Source organism: Rhinolophus sinicus, chromosome 1, assembly GCF_057876585.1.
Source record: "Rhinolophus sinicus isolate RSI-liver-muscle chromosome 1, RSI-T2T, whole genome shotgun sequence".
Classification (NCBI taxonomy): Eukaryota; Metazoa; Chordata; class Mammalia; order Chiroptera; family Rhinolophidae; genus Rhinolophus; species Rhinolophus sinicus.
Window position 1 is genome coordinate 89629516 of NC_142501.1, and position 17432 is coordinate 89646947.

Here is a 17432-nt window from a genome sequence, read left to right on the forward strand (position 1 = left end):
TGGAGCATTTAATCCATTTATATTTGAAGTAATTGTTGATAGATAAGTACTTATTGCCATTTTATTATTCATATTTTTTGTCTTTTTATTTTTTTCCGTCTTAAAGAGGTCCCTCTAACATTTCTTGTAATACTGGTTTGGTGGTGATGAATGCTTTAGCTTTCTCTTGTCTTGGAAGCTCTTTGTCTGTCTTTTGATTTTAAATGATAGCTTGCTAGGTAGAGTATTCTCGGTTAGGTCCTTGCTGTTCACCACTTTGAATATTTTGTGCCAATCCCTTCTGGCCTGTAATGTTTCTGTTGAGAAATCGGCTGACAGTCTTACGGGAGGTCCCTTATAGGTAACTAACTGCTCTTCTCTTGCTGCTTTCAAGATTCTTTGTCTTTAACCTTTGGCATTTTAATTATGATGTGTCTTGGTGTGGCCCTCTTTGGGTTCATCTTGTTTGGGACCCTCTGTACTACCTGGGCTTGTATGTCTATTTCCTTTGCCAGATTAGGGAAGTTTTCCATCATTATTTCTTAGAATAAGTTTTCAATTCCTTGCTCTCTCTCTTCTCCTTCTGGTACCCCTATGATACGAATGTTGGTAGGCTTGATGCTATTCCAGAAGCCTCTTAAACTATCCTCATTTTTAAAATTCTTTTTTCTTTCTTTTTTTTTTAAATTAAAGTTTATTGGGGTGGCAATTGAGAGTAAAGTTGCATAGATCTCAGGTGTACAATTCTGTAATACATTATCTATATCTCACATTGTGTGTTCACCACTCAGATCTTTTTTCTTTTTGCTATTCTGATTGGGTGTTTTATGCTATCCTTAACTTCTAAATTGCTAATTCAGTGTTCTACTTCATCTGATCTACTGTAGATTCCCTCAATGTATTCTCTATTTCAGTTATTGTATTCTTCGTTTCTGTTTCTTTTTTATATTTTCCATCTCTGTTTTTATGTTTCCTATCTCTTTGTTGAAGTACTCCCTGAGATCACTGAGCATCCTTATAACCAGTGTTTTGGACTCTGCATCTATTAGATCGCTTGTCTCCATTTTGTTTGGTTCTTTTTCTAGAGCTTTGTTCTGTTCTTTCATTTGGGACATGTTTCTTTGTCTCTCCATAGTGGCTGGCTCTCTGTGTTTGTTTCTATGTATCAGGTCTCTGCTATGTCTCCTAGTCTTCATAGAGTGGCCTTAGGTAGTAGGTGTCCTGTGAGGCCCAGTGGCACAGTTTCCCTGGTCACCTGAGCCAGGTGTTCCAGATGTGTCCCTTATGTGGGTTGTCTGTGCCCTCATGTTGTAATTGAGCCTGATCCTCAGGCTGATTGGTTGTGAGGATTGGCTGTGACTACAGTGGAGAAGCCATTGTGCAGGGGCTGACCCCACAGAGCAGGATTCACTTTAGCAGGGCTCTGGTGCCTGCCCTGTCTGCCCTTTGGGTGTGTCCCACTTGGAGGCAGTTGGGTGGTGCTCCTGTTTCATTCAAAGCCAGCCACCTGGTGTGAAAGACCTGGGGCCTTCTGGAAAGGGCTCCACCATAGGCCAAGTTCAGCTACAGCCTGTGCCCTATGCAGGGCCACCTGGCATGAGCCACAAAGCAATCCACAGATGGCTGCCACCCACTCTGGGCTTTGAGATGCCTCAAGAGGCCAAGCTGTGAACTGAGGCCGACTGCCACCAGTGCCAGGCTTAGGGCTGCTCGGCACAAGGTATGGGCCATGCTGAGGCCAGATGCTTCTTGTGTGGGTTTTGTGAAATTTGAGAGATTTTAGGAAAGTCCACAGCATGAGCCAAGATAGGCAATTTGTATAAAAAAGCCACTGGAAGTGGCTTTGGGGAAAGGGACAGTATCTCAGGGAATTACCAGGGCAGGCAAAAGGTGTTAGCAAGGTTTATAAAGACTGAGATACAGCGGCCACATGCCTCTGCATACTGGGAGAAGGGAGCGCTCAACAAAGAAATAATGGATTCTACCAGTACTTTTGTCAGGGAGAAAGCTGCTCCTCCAGCCTTCACTCTGAAACCAGACAATTCAGTTCCTCACCGTGTATCCCTGGCACCTTTTGAGCTGCTGCCCCAGTGCTGGAGCTCAGAGTGAGTGAGTCCGTTAGTGAGTAAATCCATGCATGGGCCCTTTAAGAGGAGGGCCTGGGACTCCAGACACTCACTCTCTGTCATGCTCAGCTGTAATCTGCTGGGTTTCACAGCCAGAAGTTATGGGGCCAGGGGGTGCTGGAAACAGAGAGGCAGCTGCCAAGAGCTATTCTCATCTCCGTAAGTGGACTCCTACTAAGGTTGGCCTGAGCTAAGGCCCTGGGGCTCCCCTCACTTCCACACTCAGACCCCACCTCAGACTACACGCAGGGCCTTGGCAATTTGCATAGGGGCACTAAAGTGGTTGCCGACAGCCTCCATCAAAGCCTTGGAGAAGTTGAGGAAACCTACAGGGTCAAGAAGGGGTCACTGTGATAGAGGAGGCAGACCCTAGCCAGGGCTCACATCCCAGAGGACTACTAGCCCTTTCCAGAGCCACCAGATGCTGTGGTCTTCGATCCTGCTGTCCATAGGACTGTGTTTCTCTCCTCTTTTTTCCCCCTCCTCACCACATTTTTCTTTGGTCTGGAAAAATGTACTGAATTTAGTAGTGAAAAACATGGGCTCTGGAGCCAAACAGCCTGGATTCACATCTGGCCTCCATCACTTTCTAACTTTGCCTCAGTTTCCTCATAAATAAAATCACAGCTCCTATTTCACATGGTCATTGTGAGGATAAATGAGCCAAAGCATGTTAAGTACTCGGAGCATTGACAGGCCCTCTGAAAGCACACGGGGTGTGTGAGGCTGCATCAGTAGTCTCCTTCCTTTTTCTTTCATCTACCATCTGCCTTTCCTTCTCCCTCTCCTTCTTTACTCTCTCTCTCTCTTCTTTTTCCCTGCTGTTCTTTTGTACTTTCTAATTTCTTTTCTTTCTCTGTCTCTTTTTGATCCCTCTCCCATTCCTCTAGCTTTTCTTTGAGTCTTTCCATCCTTCTTTCTGTTTCTCTCCATTTCTCTCTTCATGTCTGTTTCCTTCTCTCTTGGTTTCACCATCGCCCTTTGCTGTCTCTGCTAAGCCCCCCACCCCCACCTCCTGCCATCCCATCTCCCCCACTGCAGAAGAGCAGTGGTGGAAAGGGGAGCCTGGAAAGAAGGAACTGTGAAATGAGCCATCCAGAAAGAAACCCAGCTAACTGTGGCAGAGCTGTTTACAAAAGAGCTGTTATAGCAAAAGAACAGGAGACAGACAGATGGGGACGAATCACCACAGCTGGAAGGCGCCATGCGGGAGCCTTCTGACAGCTCCTTGGCTGGAGCTCCCGCTGACTTGGAAGCCAGTAATAGGCAGCCCTGCATCTCCCTGCTCAGCTCTTGGCTCCCTGTGTGCCCAGCCGAGACTGGAGTTGAGACGGTACCGGGAGGTGAAGGCATTCAGGGATCACCAGGAGGTCTCAAGTCCAGCTCCGAGGCTCTGTGAACTCATTGGAAGTAGAGTCTGTTCTTTGACAAGAGGCCTGTGTTCTGGTGAGGAGGGTCTTACAAAGCAATGCTGGAAGGTGGGAGGGGTAGCAGCCATGATGATGACTGCACTTGACCTTGGGCATCTGGATTGGCCCTGTACCCTCCGCATGTGCCCCAGCTGAAAGCATCATAACTTTCCAGTCAAGGCTACATCAGAGGTGCCTTGAGGACAGCCCAGGTTTCCAGAAGAGCCTTATTGCTATGGCCCAGGAGGAAGACTACTGTTCCTGCTGGAGACTTAGGAGCAGGTCCCTGAGGCGGGGTGGCCAAGGGGACTTGGAGGGCTGGGAGCCTGGGGTTCTCAGATACTTGTACAGACAATGAATCCCCACTGAGAGCTGCCCAGTACCCCATGGACCTCTGCAAATGGCCTGGCTGGCTGGTGCATATGCTGTGAGTTCGACTGTAGTGTGCTTCTAATTTGAATCAAAATTAATTCCCATTTTCCAGCCCTAGACCCACTGCATTTTTCAAATGTCAGCCAGCAGCTCAGTGCTTTCTTTTTCACAATTTCTTCCTAGCTCTGGACCCTCCCAGCCCCACTGAAAGGTTGTGTACAGCTGGACTGTGGGAGCCAGAAGACGGCTGGGAGGTTTCCCAGAGGGTCAGACTCCACCTGTAGCCAGAGAGGCTGCAGCAGCCGGAGCAGCAGAATTTAGATCTACCAACTTGCCCTTTAAAGACAAAGGAAGAGAGTTTTCTTGTTGTTATCTGCTAGGACCCCATCCTGACCATACATTAACACTGAGTATTTGTCCTATGCCAGGCACAGTTCTGAGCACTTTACATATGTATAAAACTCATTTACCCCTCACAATCACCTCATGAGCAAGGTACTGTTATCATACCCATTTTAGAGATGGGGACGCTGAGGTACAAAGAAGGGAATTGCCCACAACATCTCGTGAGTAGAAGAGCAGAGATGCAAGCTAGAGCGCACATGTGTAACCATGCTGCACTGCCCCCCAAGCTGACAGGGGACTAAGCACTATAAGGTAATGATGACACTGAAGTGGTTTCTGAAAAGTCAAAAACCCTCTGCACATGTCAGCAGTCATCAGGGCGAGGAGCCAGGAGCAGTGCCTGGGTGACTGGGAGCCAAGAGAGGTTGCCCTGCCTCCTGAGAGTCACACTTGACTTTCTCCTTGAGAGTGTGACCTCAGCAAAGAGATGGACCAGGCTTTGTACTTCTAGAAGGGGCCAGAAAAGGCAGAGGGCAGGACTGGCTCTGAGGAAGCCAGTGTCAGGGAGGGAGTGGCATGCTCACCCCAAACACCTTCTTGGCCCCCGCTTTCGCAGCAAACATGGACAGGATCCCGGTGCCACTCCCCACGTCCAGCACCACCTTATCTTTGAAAACGTGCTTGTTGTGGTACATGGAGTTCCGGTAAGTGAGCGTCCGCACCTCGTCCTTCAGCATTTCCTGTGTGGAAAGAAGGGAAAGTCAATGGCAAGGTATTCAAGGCACGTGGCAGTGCACCAGGGTCATGGGCCCCAGGACTGTGCCACCAAATTCTTCAAGGAGCTTGATGAGGTCGCTAGGCAAGCCACAGAAGAGCACTGTGGGGCAGGCAGGCCCGTGGCTATCGGCATCATTACAAACATCGCCAGACCTAAAACTCTACGCAAGAGAGACAGCATCGTACTAGCAAAGGAGAAACTCATATCCAGGCCTGGGAAAGCTCCAATTTACCAAAATCAAAAGAAAGCATCAGTACAATGCAGCATGAGAGATTTCAAGTTATACCTGCGGCAAAACTCTGCCATGGTGAGAAAATTGTCACTGAACACGTTACTAAAGGAGACCTTTTTTGTGTGTACTGTTTTTGTTTGTATGCTTTCAAGAATAAAAGACATGTTCCTTTCCCTGCCATTATTTATTTTGTGGTAAGAAAGAAACGACATTGTCCATTACAACGGTCTCCAGCCCAAGGAGAACATGATTAATCTGTGTCTGGTGCTGAGGCAGGGGCCTTCGTCCATTCGACGTATCAACAAACACTCAGACTCATGGCCAACTGTACCACGATTTTTGGGGTGTAATGTTAGTATAATTTTCTTAGTATAACTTGCATGCAATAAAAAGCATAGATTTTACATGTATGGCTAGGTGTAAGAGTTTTAATAAATGTACTCCTATGTAGCCAGCACCGTAATCAAGATACAGAACACTTCCGTCGCCCCAGAAAGCCTTCCATGTCTGTTTGCAGTTAACCCTCACCCCCACTCCAGGTATCCAGTGACCTAGTTTCTATCACCAAAACTTCCTTCTGCCAGTCTCCAGACTTCATATAAATTGAATCACACAATATATACACGTTTGTGTCTGGTTTCTTTTGCTCAGAGTTTTTGAGATTCGTTCCTTTTCTTGCACATATCCAGGGTTTGTTCCTTTTTCCTTGTTGCTGCTGCTGTAGTTCTTATTCTTGCTCTTGTTCATGTTGTTGACTAGTATTCCATCCCATGGACATACCACAATGCATTTATCCCTTCACTTGTTGATGGGTATTTGGGTTGTTATGAATAAAGGTATTACAAACATGCTTGCATAAGTCTTTTTGAGGATATAGGTTTTTATTTCCCTTGAGTAAATACCTAGAAGTAAGTCTTAGGGTAGGTGTTTAATTTCATTAGAAATTGCCTAACAGTTTTTCAAAATTGTGCTATTTATAACCCCACCAGCAATGTATGAGAGTTAAAGTTGCTTCACATGCTGGCCAGTTAGTCTTATCAGTCTTTAATTTTCGTTATTCTAGTGGATATGAACTGGTATCTCATTGTAGTTTTAATTGTATTCCCCTGGTGGCTATTAATATAACTTCTTCATGTGTTTATTGATTATTCATATATATCTTCTTTTGCGAAGTGTCTGCTTTATGCATTTTTTTCTTGAGCTATTTGTCTTTTCCTTATTGAATTATAGGAGTTTACATATTCTGGAAACAAATCTTTTGTTTCAGATACACATATTATGACTATCTTCTCCTAATCTGCCATTTGCCTTTTCATTTTTTTAATGTGTCTTGTGAAAAGCAGGTTTCTAAAATTTTGATAAAGACCAATTTTTCATGTTTTTTTTATGATTAGAATTTTTTGTGTCCTTCCTAATCTTTGCCTACCCCAAGTTCACAAAGATACTCTCTGATGTTTTCTTCCAGAAGTTTTATAGTTATGGTTTTTACTTTTAGGTCTATGATTTGTGTCAAATTAATTTTTGTACATGGTACAATTTAAGGATGCGAGTTCATTTTTCCCCCGCACACAAATAGATGGCTCAGGCACCAGGGTTCATTTCCCCACTGAATTATATAGGAGAGATCCTTTGGAACAATCCGTCCTTTGTTCCAATTATCTTGCCACCTTTGTCAAAAATCAATTGACTATACATGTGTGTCCTGTCTGATCTATTCCATTAACGTACCAGTTCAACACTGACTTGATTATCTTAGTTTTGTATTAAATTTGAAATAAAGTAGTGTGAGTCCTCCAACTTAGTTCTTCTTTTACACAATTATTTTGGTTTATCTAGATCCTTTGCATTTTCATATGCATTTTAGAAGCTGTTTGTTAATTCATACAGAACAGCCTTCTGGAGTTGATTGGAATTGCATTGTACCTGTAGGTAAATTTGGGAAGAATTGATTTCTTAGCAATTTTGAGTCTTACAATCCAAGATACAGTTCTTTATTTATTTAAGTCTGCAATGTTTTCTAGATTTCAGTATAGAGGTCTTCTATTTTTTTCATTAAACTTATTCTTAACTATGTTATTTTATGGTACTGTATATGATATTTTTAAATTTTTATTTTCCAATAGTTTATGTTAGTATATATATTGACCTTGTATTTTGCAGCCTTGTTCACTTTACATATTGATTCTGGTAGGATTATTTTGTAGATTCCTTTGTCTTTCTGTATAAAAAAAATCTTGTCACTTGTAAATGAATACAATTTTACTTCTTTTTTCCTATCTGTATGCCTTTTATTTATTTATTTATTTTTTTCCTCTCGTGGTATTGTACTGGCAAAGATGGTCAATCAATAAAATGTTAAATAGAATTGGAGAAGACAGGCATCTTTCCTTTGTTCCAGTGATATATAAACATGAACTTTGAGTATAATTTTAGCTGTGAGCTCTCCATAAATGTCTTTTATTAGACTGAAAAAGTTATCTTCTATTTCTAGTTTGCTGAGAGTTTTTATCATGAGTTGGGTTGAATTTTGTCACATGTTTTTTCTACATATATTGAGATGATTATGACTTCTCTCCTTCTCTCCTCTGTTAATGTATTGAACTCCATAGATTGGTTTCAAATGTTGAACCAACACTTTGTCATGACGTATTATCATTTTAAGTATTGCTGAGTTTTATTTACCTATATTTTGTTGCAGATTTTTGTATTTGTATTTATGAGGGATGTTGATCTGTAACTTTCTCTTATCTTGTCTGATAATTAGCTATGCTTAGCTCATCACACAAGTTAGGAAGCATTATCTCCTCATACATTTTTCTGACAAGGTTTGTGTGAGATTGATATTTTTCTTCCTTAAATGTTTGATATAATTCACTAGTAAAACTATCTGGGCCTGGAGTCCTTTATATGGGAAGATTTTAAATTATGAATTCAATTTCTTTAATAGACAGAAGGCTATTTTAGTTTTCTATACATTCTTACATAAGTTTTGACAAGGTATTTTCCCAAGGAACTTATCCATTTCAGCTTAGATGTCAAATTTATGGGTATAATATTGTTACAATATTCTCTAATTACCTGTTGGATGTCTACATGACCTGTAATGATGTCTTTGCCTTCATTTATTTATAATTTGTGTTTTTTATGATTTTTTTTTCTTGATCAGTCTAGCAAGGTGTTGTCAGTTTAATTAGTCTTTTCAAAAATCAACTTTTGGCTTTGTTGGTTTTTTTCAATGTTTGATTTCTAATTCATTGATTTCTGCTCTCATTTTTATTATTTCCTTCCTTTGATTTTATTTGCTCTTCTTTCCCTATTTCGTAAGGTAGAAGTTGATTTTATACCTTTGTTTTTCTCAGTAAGAGCATTAAAGCTATAAATTTCCCTCTAAAGATTGCTTTAGCTTCACCACACACATTTTCATATGTTGTGTGTCTCAGTTTAGGCTGCTATAACAGAATACCATAGACTGGGTAGCTTTAAAAACAAATATTTATTTCTCACAGTTCTAGAAGCTTAGAAGTCCAAGATTAAGGTGCCAGCAGATCCAATATCTGGTGAGGACCTGCTTCTTGGTTTGCAGATGGTTGTCTTCTTGTATCCTCACATGACATAGAGCAGAGTGAAAAAGCATGCCCTCCTGTCTCCCCTGAGAAGGGCACTAATCCCATTCATGAGGGTTGACTCTCATGACTGAGTTAACTCCCAAAGGTCACACCTCCTAATACCATCACATTGGGGGGGTAGGATTTCAACCTAAAAAATTTGTGGGGATACCTTCAGTCCATGGTATTGTGTTTTTACTATCATTCAATTTGGAATATTTTCTAATTTCTCATTATTTCTTCCTGACTCTCTTCTCAGTGCTGCTTAATTTCCAAATATTTGGAGATTTTCTAAATAATTTCTTTCTTTTGATTTCCAATTTAATTCCATTATGATAAAAAAAAAATACTCTGCATGATTTCAATCTTTTGAAATTCATTGAGATTTGTTTATGGCCCCGTATATGATCTATCTTAGTGAATGTTTCAATGTGCACTCAAAATGAATGTGCATTCTATAGATTGGGGATGCAATGTTCTATAAATGTCAATTAGGTCAGATTGTTTATGTCAGAAAATTGTTCAAATTTTCTATAGCTGTACTGATTTTTTTTGGACATTTGTTCTATCAATTGCCAAGAGAGAAGTGTTAAAACAAATCTTTAACTGTGGTTGAGGATTTATATTTTTCTCCCTCTAGTTCTGTAGATTTTGCTTCATGTCTCTGAAGCTCTGTACACACATGTGGAATGGCTTTGTAGCATGTCACTTTGTCCACCTGAGACACATTTCACAGAATTCTCTTTCTATTCTGTTTTTAGTTAGGATGAGTCACAAGGAAGACCCTTGTGAGATTTGGAAGGTATAAACGAGGCAGGAATCATTTTATAGTGCACCCATATCATTGCTAATGTGTTGAAGCAACAGCTAGGCCTGCAATTGTTCTGCCTTCTCCTTCAGCTTCTCTGATTCCTAGGGCAGCTGTGTGTGTTTAGCTCCATGGTGAAACACCCAAGGCTCTATAGGATACGCTTTACCAAGGTCAAAGGCAATAGAATGAACACACGTTTCAGCTTGTTCTCATAAGGTTCACGCTTGTGCTTATGGTGGTCAGTGTTCCTGATCTCCCCTTGTTTTACATCCATATTCTTTTTCTGACTACCTGTCCTGTGGACTTCATATATATATCCTACTGGATCTGCTTTAGAGTTTGGTACCAAGACTAGCTCCTGAGAAACAGAATCGAAGGAGGTGTTCTCTGAATTGGTTCTGAGTTTTAAAGGCACTAATAAGTCTATTGCCATTGGTAAAGAGGGCATTGGTAGTCAATAGCATGAAATGGCAAAGGAGTTACTAAAATTTTAGCTTTACCTACTATACTAAAGTACCCACAGAAGATAAGACTGGATAACCAATATTTGCTACCTTAGCACATTTTAGTAAAAATAAGAAGTATAATGGGGTGGGTGGGTTGGTTGGTTACTACTAACTATGTTAGAAAACTTGGAGAAAGAAGATCATGAGCACAGGCATTTAAAATTTTCAGCTCAGGGTCTGTATGTTAGCTCCTAAAATCTTCTATGACTTCTCTGAAAAACAAAACAAAACTTATTTCCTATAGGTGCAGGGTCAAGATTTCTGAAAACCAAATCCAAAGTCTAATCCTGCAAATACCTGAATTACAACACAAATTGAATTTGCTTCCTTGCAGGGCCTCTTTTGTTGAAGTTGAGGCATCTACTGGGAAGAAACAGGATCCTGAAAATTGGAATGGGAGCATAGGGGCAAATTCTGATGAAGCTGTGACTTCAGGTCCCTAAATTACACAGTCTTCTCTGTCAGTAGAAGCACCCTCTACCCCTGCCTGAGGGAGTTTTCCTTTTCCTGAGGAACCGTACTGGCCCACTTGGGGTATTTCCTTGCAAGGCACTGCTGATTCTCCTCTGGACCTAACCCCACTAACCTTTTCTGCTGCTATCCCTATTACTAGATTGAACTCCAAGCAGGCCCTGCAGGATATAAAGTGTGACTCATGGGGCAGTGTGATATACACCAAAAGAAATATATGCTGTTTCTGATTTATGCAGATTGAAAGCTAGGGGACATATATGGAAATGTATGTTAAAGGTGTAGGATCAACATGAAAGAAATATAAAGTTAGATTGAGCCAAGTTTATTGATCTAGGACCACTGAGCAGAGATTCTGGATGCACCATTGTGGTTCCAGGAGCTTGAAATGCTTCTAACTGTTGGTTTGGTAGGTTGACTGAAACAAGGACCCAAAGTTAGCCTATACTAAATGAAACGTCAGAACTTTCTCTGCATGTTGAAGAGGAATGCTTAAGGAGATTGGAATGTAAGAGTGCATTTGTCATGTGAAGCCTATCCACCAACAACACAGAACAGACCTTTCACCACAGCTGTGAGAAATAAATTTGCGAGGGGGGTACAGCATCCTTGAAGAACTCCGTGGTTGTTGTTCTCTACAGTTCAGCTATTATAGGAGGAATTTCTACCATTGAACTGAGATCCCTAAATGCAATGGGAATAAGATCAAACTGGGATCCTGAGGTAGCAGGGGTTAAATTGCAGGAGTTAATCACCAAAGATAAGGAGGGCGTCATTACTATAAAGGACATGGGAGCCAAAGATTATTCAGAATAGTCTGAGTTGCAAAGACCTCTAGCACTGGCTAGTTGATCATAGTCTCTCTAGGAAAGAAATAGATGGAAGCACACTAAATTCTTGGTTAGTATGTTTAAACAGAAAAATTAGCGGTCTAGTGAACAGAAGTGTGGCTTGACTCACCAAGATAGGGAGTCATAGCCCATGGGTTGATTCCTAGTTTACAGACCTAGAACCACTTGAATGAAGGAAAAGTCATGACTCTTGGGGGAAAATCCTGTTACATTACCAAAAATGTGTGCTGTTAATCATTCTCCCAGCCTTCCCCAAAACGGCCTACCGCCAGTTACCAGGATGATAACAAAAGAGAAAAAAAAGATTTCTGAGGATTACTGGACACTGGCTCTGACCTGACACTAATTCCATGAGATCCATTAGTCCAGGAGACTAATTCCAGGAGACCCACATCCCCATTCAGTTTGCCTGTTTGCCCTATGCAGAAGTAGACATAGATCTGGGAGAATGACCGCAGTGCAGAAGACAGAGATGGATCTGGGAGAATGACCGCAGTGCAGAAGACAGAGATGGATCTGGGAGAATGACCAGGGACTATCCTAAATATAATCAGGTGATTCCAATTGAAGCCACTGTTTCAGATGTGGTTTCATTGCTTGATCTAATACAGAGAGTTACTCTTTTTTTTTTTTTTTATCAGTTTTAGACATTTATCCACCTATATTTCTTCAAATATTTTTTTCTGTCTCATTCTTTCTCTGCTCTGGAACTCGAATTACTCACATATTTTATCACTTGATTCTGTCCCACAAGTCACTGAGGCTCTCTTCTCTTGTTGTCATTTTTTTTTCTCTTTATGGATAATTTCTATTGACCTGTCCTCAAGTTCATAGATCTTTTCTTTCTATTTGTCCTATCTGCTATTAATCCCACCCAGTAAATATTTGGTTTAGAGCTTCTATTTTTGCTGTAGGATTTCACATATCCATCTTCTACTGGAGATTTTTTTTTAAATGACATTTATTATAGTTATTTTAACGTCTTTGATAATTCCAAGATCTGGGCTATTTATGGATCTGTTTCTACTGACTAATTTTTCTCTTGACTGTGGATCAAATTCTCCTGTTTCATCATGTCTTATAATTTTTATTTTATGCCATAGATGATGTCTAAGGAACAATACTAGCTGAAGTTAGTGTTTGTTGTTGTTGTTTTCCAAAAAGTAATGTCTTTTCCTTTGTTAGGCAGCTAGAGTTATGGGTTGGTCAGTTCAATCCAATCATAAGTTGAGCAGGTTTAGGATGAGTTTGTGGCTTTAATCCCTGTCAGGTACCTGGAATTCAACCACAGGGCTAAAGGATCTTGTATTTGTTTTTAAGCCTAGCCACTACTTCCTATGCTGCCCAGTGTTCATATCTTTGATCACAGAAGAAGCTGAATAAACTAAGAGTTTTATTAGATTGAGTTCACTTTTGGCTCTAAATTATTTGAAAGTGAGCTCAAGTCTATTCCTCCAGAAGATGTCTGGAACCAAACACTACAAGACTGGTAGGCATCAAAACTGCATGACCTCAAATCTGTCAGACCACAAGACTGAGGACGGTTTCTCCAGAACCAGGCGTAGGGCATGGCGCATAATCCAGTCTCTACAAATAGGAAGATAGTATAGTGGTTATGCACACCAATTCTGGAGCCACAATTCCTGCATTCAACTCATAGCTCCAATGCTTTTGAGCTCTCTGACCCAGAACATATTTAGCCTTCTGTGTCTCAATTTCCCCATCTGGAAAATGGGGTAATAAGAGCACCTACTTCGTAGGGTTTTGTGATGGTTAAATAAATATAGTAAGTGTTACATAAGTGTTAGCTCTGGCTTTTTGTGACAACTATGATCCTTTTCATCCATGAAAGGAAATTGTTGAGGGTGAACAGAGAATAGAGGCAAAACAATAGCAAAGCTTTCAGAAACCTCTCAATCACAGCCATAGTTATAAGTCCTCCCTGCCTTTTCTGATGCAATTAGATTGGCCCAGAATGTCTGCATATCCTAGCTGCTGAAAAAGATTTGCCCAAGTGCTCCCCCTCCCACCTTTAATTCATTGTCTTTTGTCAATTCTTTGGCCCCTTCGTCCCTTCCTTAAGGCCGCAGACTGCAGGAGTCAGGTCCAAAGGTAGAAGCTCTGGGAGAAGAGAAGTTGTGACTTAGCAAATCTTCCCTGACTTGGCCTGCCAACAGTCAAGTTTCTCTCCGTTTCTACCCCTGCTTTAATCATGCCTGGCTCCAGGCTCCCAAGAACAGCCCAAAAAATACCAGACATTTCGGACAGAGCTTGCCACTCTTTGTTGGGAACAATTCCCAGCCCCATCTGTGGATGACTTTGTCTCCCAGCTTTCCTGCCTATTAAACACATGACAACACAGTGACTAATTGCTGGAAAATGAAGCCCTGAAGAATCTATTTCAAAAGAAGCTGCAGCAAGATTGTCAAAAGAAGAGAGCTGACCAGGAGTGGGATGGGCGCCCAAGGCTTGGGGGCTGGGAACACAGCCCTACTGGCAGGTGGCTGAGGCACCAAGCCCAGGGCCTGTCAAAGACGCTGAGAATTCAGAGCTGGGATCTGGGAGGTCACGGATCTGGCCCTCTCCACTTTGAGCGGAGATCTCAGTAGACACACATCTGTCACTTCTGTTCCTGTTCCAGATTCCGTTCTTCTTAGATGCCCTGGGATGGAAGGCCACAGTCCTCTCCCTCGTCCCTGCCCCCTGAAGGCTGAGTACGACATCCTCTCTGGATGGAGCGATGGGATAGAAGAACAGAAGTGTCTAGAATTACCTCCTGCTGTGCTCTCCAGCCCCAAACAGTGCCCTTCGCCAAACTCAGCACTTCTTGTTTGTATTTGCAGGCTAATCAAACCCAAGCCATCCCGCACCATGTTTCCTAAACACTCACTGATCACTATTAATCAGCAAGCTGGCCGTGCTGCTGCTGCCCTGTGAGCATCTTGTTAATAATGGCAGAAGACTGCCAAACAGCCAGCTCGGCTCCGGATGGTGAGCTATGGGTCTTGCCCAGACTGAGGAGGCAAAAGCGTCACTGTGAGCCGTCTGGCACAGCATGGAGATCCCTAGTGCAAGATACTGAGAAATGAGCAGGCCCTCTCTCTTCCAACAAGAACGTTAGGAGTCCATCCCCTCGTCCTTCTCCTCTTTTCCTACCAGATGATCTTAGCAACCTAAAACAGGGTGGAGGGAGAACTTGGAGTGAAGGAAGGCCAGCTAGACACCCCTACATGAGAGACCTAAGCCAGGATCTAGAGTTGGCTGGCAGCAGCAGGAGCGATTTAAGCTAGGTGATCAGAAGTACTTCCCGATGTGAAGGATTGTTAAAAGTATTCTAGGACAGGTTACTAAGGAAAGAAATGTTATCTGTGACTTACAGATCTTGTACTAGTTAGCTCAGTCTACATTATGTTTATACATGTTCATGTACAGATTTGACTTTTCTATCAATACACAAAATTGAGGGAGCTGGTGCAATATTTATCTGATGACCTTTGGTGTCCTCTCCCGGCGGAGGTCTTACCCTGCTGGATGCCTGGTCATGGTCCTGACCATGCATCATCTGAGCGACGAGATTAGCAGCCATGTCAATAAACCTTTGCGAATCAAATGATGTGCCAAGCCTTGAGTTATAGGCTGGAGAACCAAGTCCTGAGGAATTACGGAGATTAATAATAGCACAGGAGAGCACACCTCAGGTGCCAAAGTGTGGCCCAGCAAGAACGTCGCAATTCAGAGGGAGGAGTGAGAGAAGGCCCCGTGGGGAGTGGAGCCTGGAGACTGGGGAAGGGTAGGCATGAGGTGCACATTGTGATTGGTTGTTTCCTTTCGGGGGGTGGGATTTCCGGCAGCCCCAAGGGGCAGCATCTGGGGGGCCCTGGAACTGCTGCTGCTTCTTAGGAATCTGCCCTGAAATAGGTGTCCAGAGCCACAGGCCTATTAGAATTTGTTGCAACATATTGTTTAATTAGGGGCAGGGTCTTGAGGAGGGAAGCCCTTGAAAGAGTCCGTTCTGCCTCCCAGAACCTCTCAGTCCTTGGCAGTGCTCTGTGCACGTCCCCACCCCCACCCCCATGGGGAGCAACAAACAGCTCACTCATCTGCCCTGAGAGCGGCGTTGGAGCCCAAGAGCTGAAGCTTAGCTGCCCAGGCCCTCTGGCGCCAGGACCCCCAGAACTAAACACCATGACCAATCTCCCCACACCCACCCCACTGCAGGCCCCAGGCCTGAGCTTTTATATGGAGAGCAGTTCTCAGGGGGCCAGGCTGAACCCCTGAGTCTAGAAGTAACTGAGAGACTCTGCCTCCACTCTCTACCTCCACATGGAATTACAAAGGAACCAGCGGGAACAAAGTCAACATTTCAAGAAAGAAAGAGCTATTTTAGAAGCTGGATGGCATTGTAGTTAGGAATGAAGCCCCTGAGCCCCAAATGGGAAGGTTTTATTTCTAGCGTTGCCATTTATTATCTCATGACCTTATGCACAAAGGAACCAGCAAAGATGAACGAAGGTTGACTGATGCCTAAGGTCTTACGTCCTCACCTGTAAAATGGGGACAGATAATAACACCAACCTCAGAGGAATAAATGAACCCATAATATCAAACGCTTGGAACAACACCCAGCATGTTGTAAGCATTCAAAAAAAAAAAAAAAAAAAAACACACCAAAAAAAACCCCAAATGCTGGCTATTATTATTAAACAGCTCATTTCAATACAGAAAGGGCTTACAGAAGCATCTAATTGGAAGGGAGAACTTCAAGACTTATTTTGAAAACATATTTGCATAGCAAGCAAACCTTTGTTCCCTTTTCAGTATTTCTTCATAGCATAAGGGGATAATAGAAATATTTTCTTCCTGGGGTTCTTAGGAGGACTAAATAAATGATACATGTACTGTGCTGGGAACAGTCAACACCCAGTTAATGTGAGCTGTTTATTGGGGGAGTGTGGGTGGTGATAAGGGCAGGGCAGGGGTAAAAATACCATTTGGCCCCCACTACAGCCCAGAAGCCTCTTGTTAGGAAGCTCGTTCTGTGCTACAGCTCACATAAATCTTCCCCGCTTTGGTATAAGACAAGCATTTAAACATAAGAATTTCCTGAGAATCAATCAGGGTGCCAGACCCGGGCCAGATTTCCAAGGAAGCTTCCTGCATTTTTTTTCTCCTACAGGCATTCATTGGTCTAGGATGAACCTAAGGGTTCATGTTCATCCCTGCCTGAAGACCGGACATCATGAACTGCAGAATGACCTTTTGGCCTCAGGACACTAGCTGCAAAACATCTGAGCTGCTAGAGCAAGGACCAAGGACATCCAGTCCACCTGGAGCACCTGGACTGAGGGTCAGGAAGAGACACAGGTGCCGGACCATAAAACAGAGAAACCCTGAGCACTCCTTTCACCTACTCACCTGCTCCAGGCCTGGCCCGGACCCCCTCCCAGGGGCCCCAGAGGAGAGGGGATCAGGGGCCTCGGGACACGGGAGAACTCACTTCATGACAGTACAGACTTGAACACACTATGATCTCCCAGAGAACAGCGATGACAAGGTAGGGCCCAGCTGGCCCCGTTCAGACACCGGCTCAGGTCGGTTTACCTCGTGGATCCCAAAGTGGGCATAGGAGTCGAAGTAATAATCTCTCGAGGTCATCTCCTCTGGGTTCAGCAGCTTGGCCATCTTGCCCCGTCCTGGACAGCTAGGTTGAGTGGATACATGGTGGACACATTGCACAGGCTTGGGTGGGATGACAGGCTGAGGGGGCTGAGAGGGGGGGCTGCTCACCTGAGGGGAAAGAAAGGGGGCCTGGTGTTAACCGTGGCAGCGAGGGCCTGCCCTCTGAGAGGCTGACTTGCCTTCCCGCTCCCTGAGCCCGGCTCCCATCAGCCCCAGCAGCCACTCCTGAGAGGTGGACGGTGCCTTCAAGCGTTCCGGCAGTCCCACC

General features: G+C 43.2%; 1 protein-coding gene across 11 annotated transcripts in view; it reads right to left on the reverse strand.

The window, feature by feature from the left end:
- PRMT8 (protein arginine methyltransferase 8) overlaps window positions 1-17432 on the reverse strand; it is a 91430-nt gene that overhangs the window by 38541 nt on the left and 35457 nt on the right. For 10 of the 11 annotated variants that reach the window (XR_016022631.1, XR_016022633.1, XR_016022638.1 and 7 more), the window contains 2 exons: window positions 17087-17272; window positions 4816-4971 (listed from right to left, as the gene is read on the reverse strand). Coding sequence is in view for 4 of the 11 variants with exons in the window: in XM_088801383.1 (XP_088657509.1) it covers window positions 4816-4971; window positions 17087-17272 (342 nt within the window). In the remaining 7 variants the exon portion in view is untranslated. The remainder of the gene's footprint in view (window positions 1-4815; window positions 4972-17086; window positions 17273-17432) is intronic. The other variant, XR_016022634.1, reaches the window with a different exon arrangement.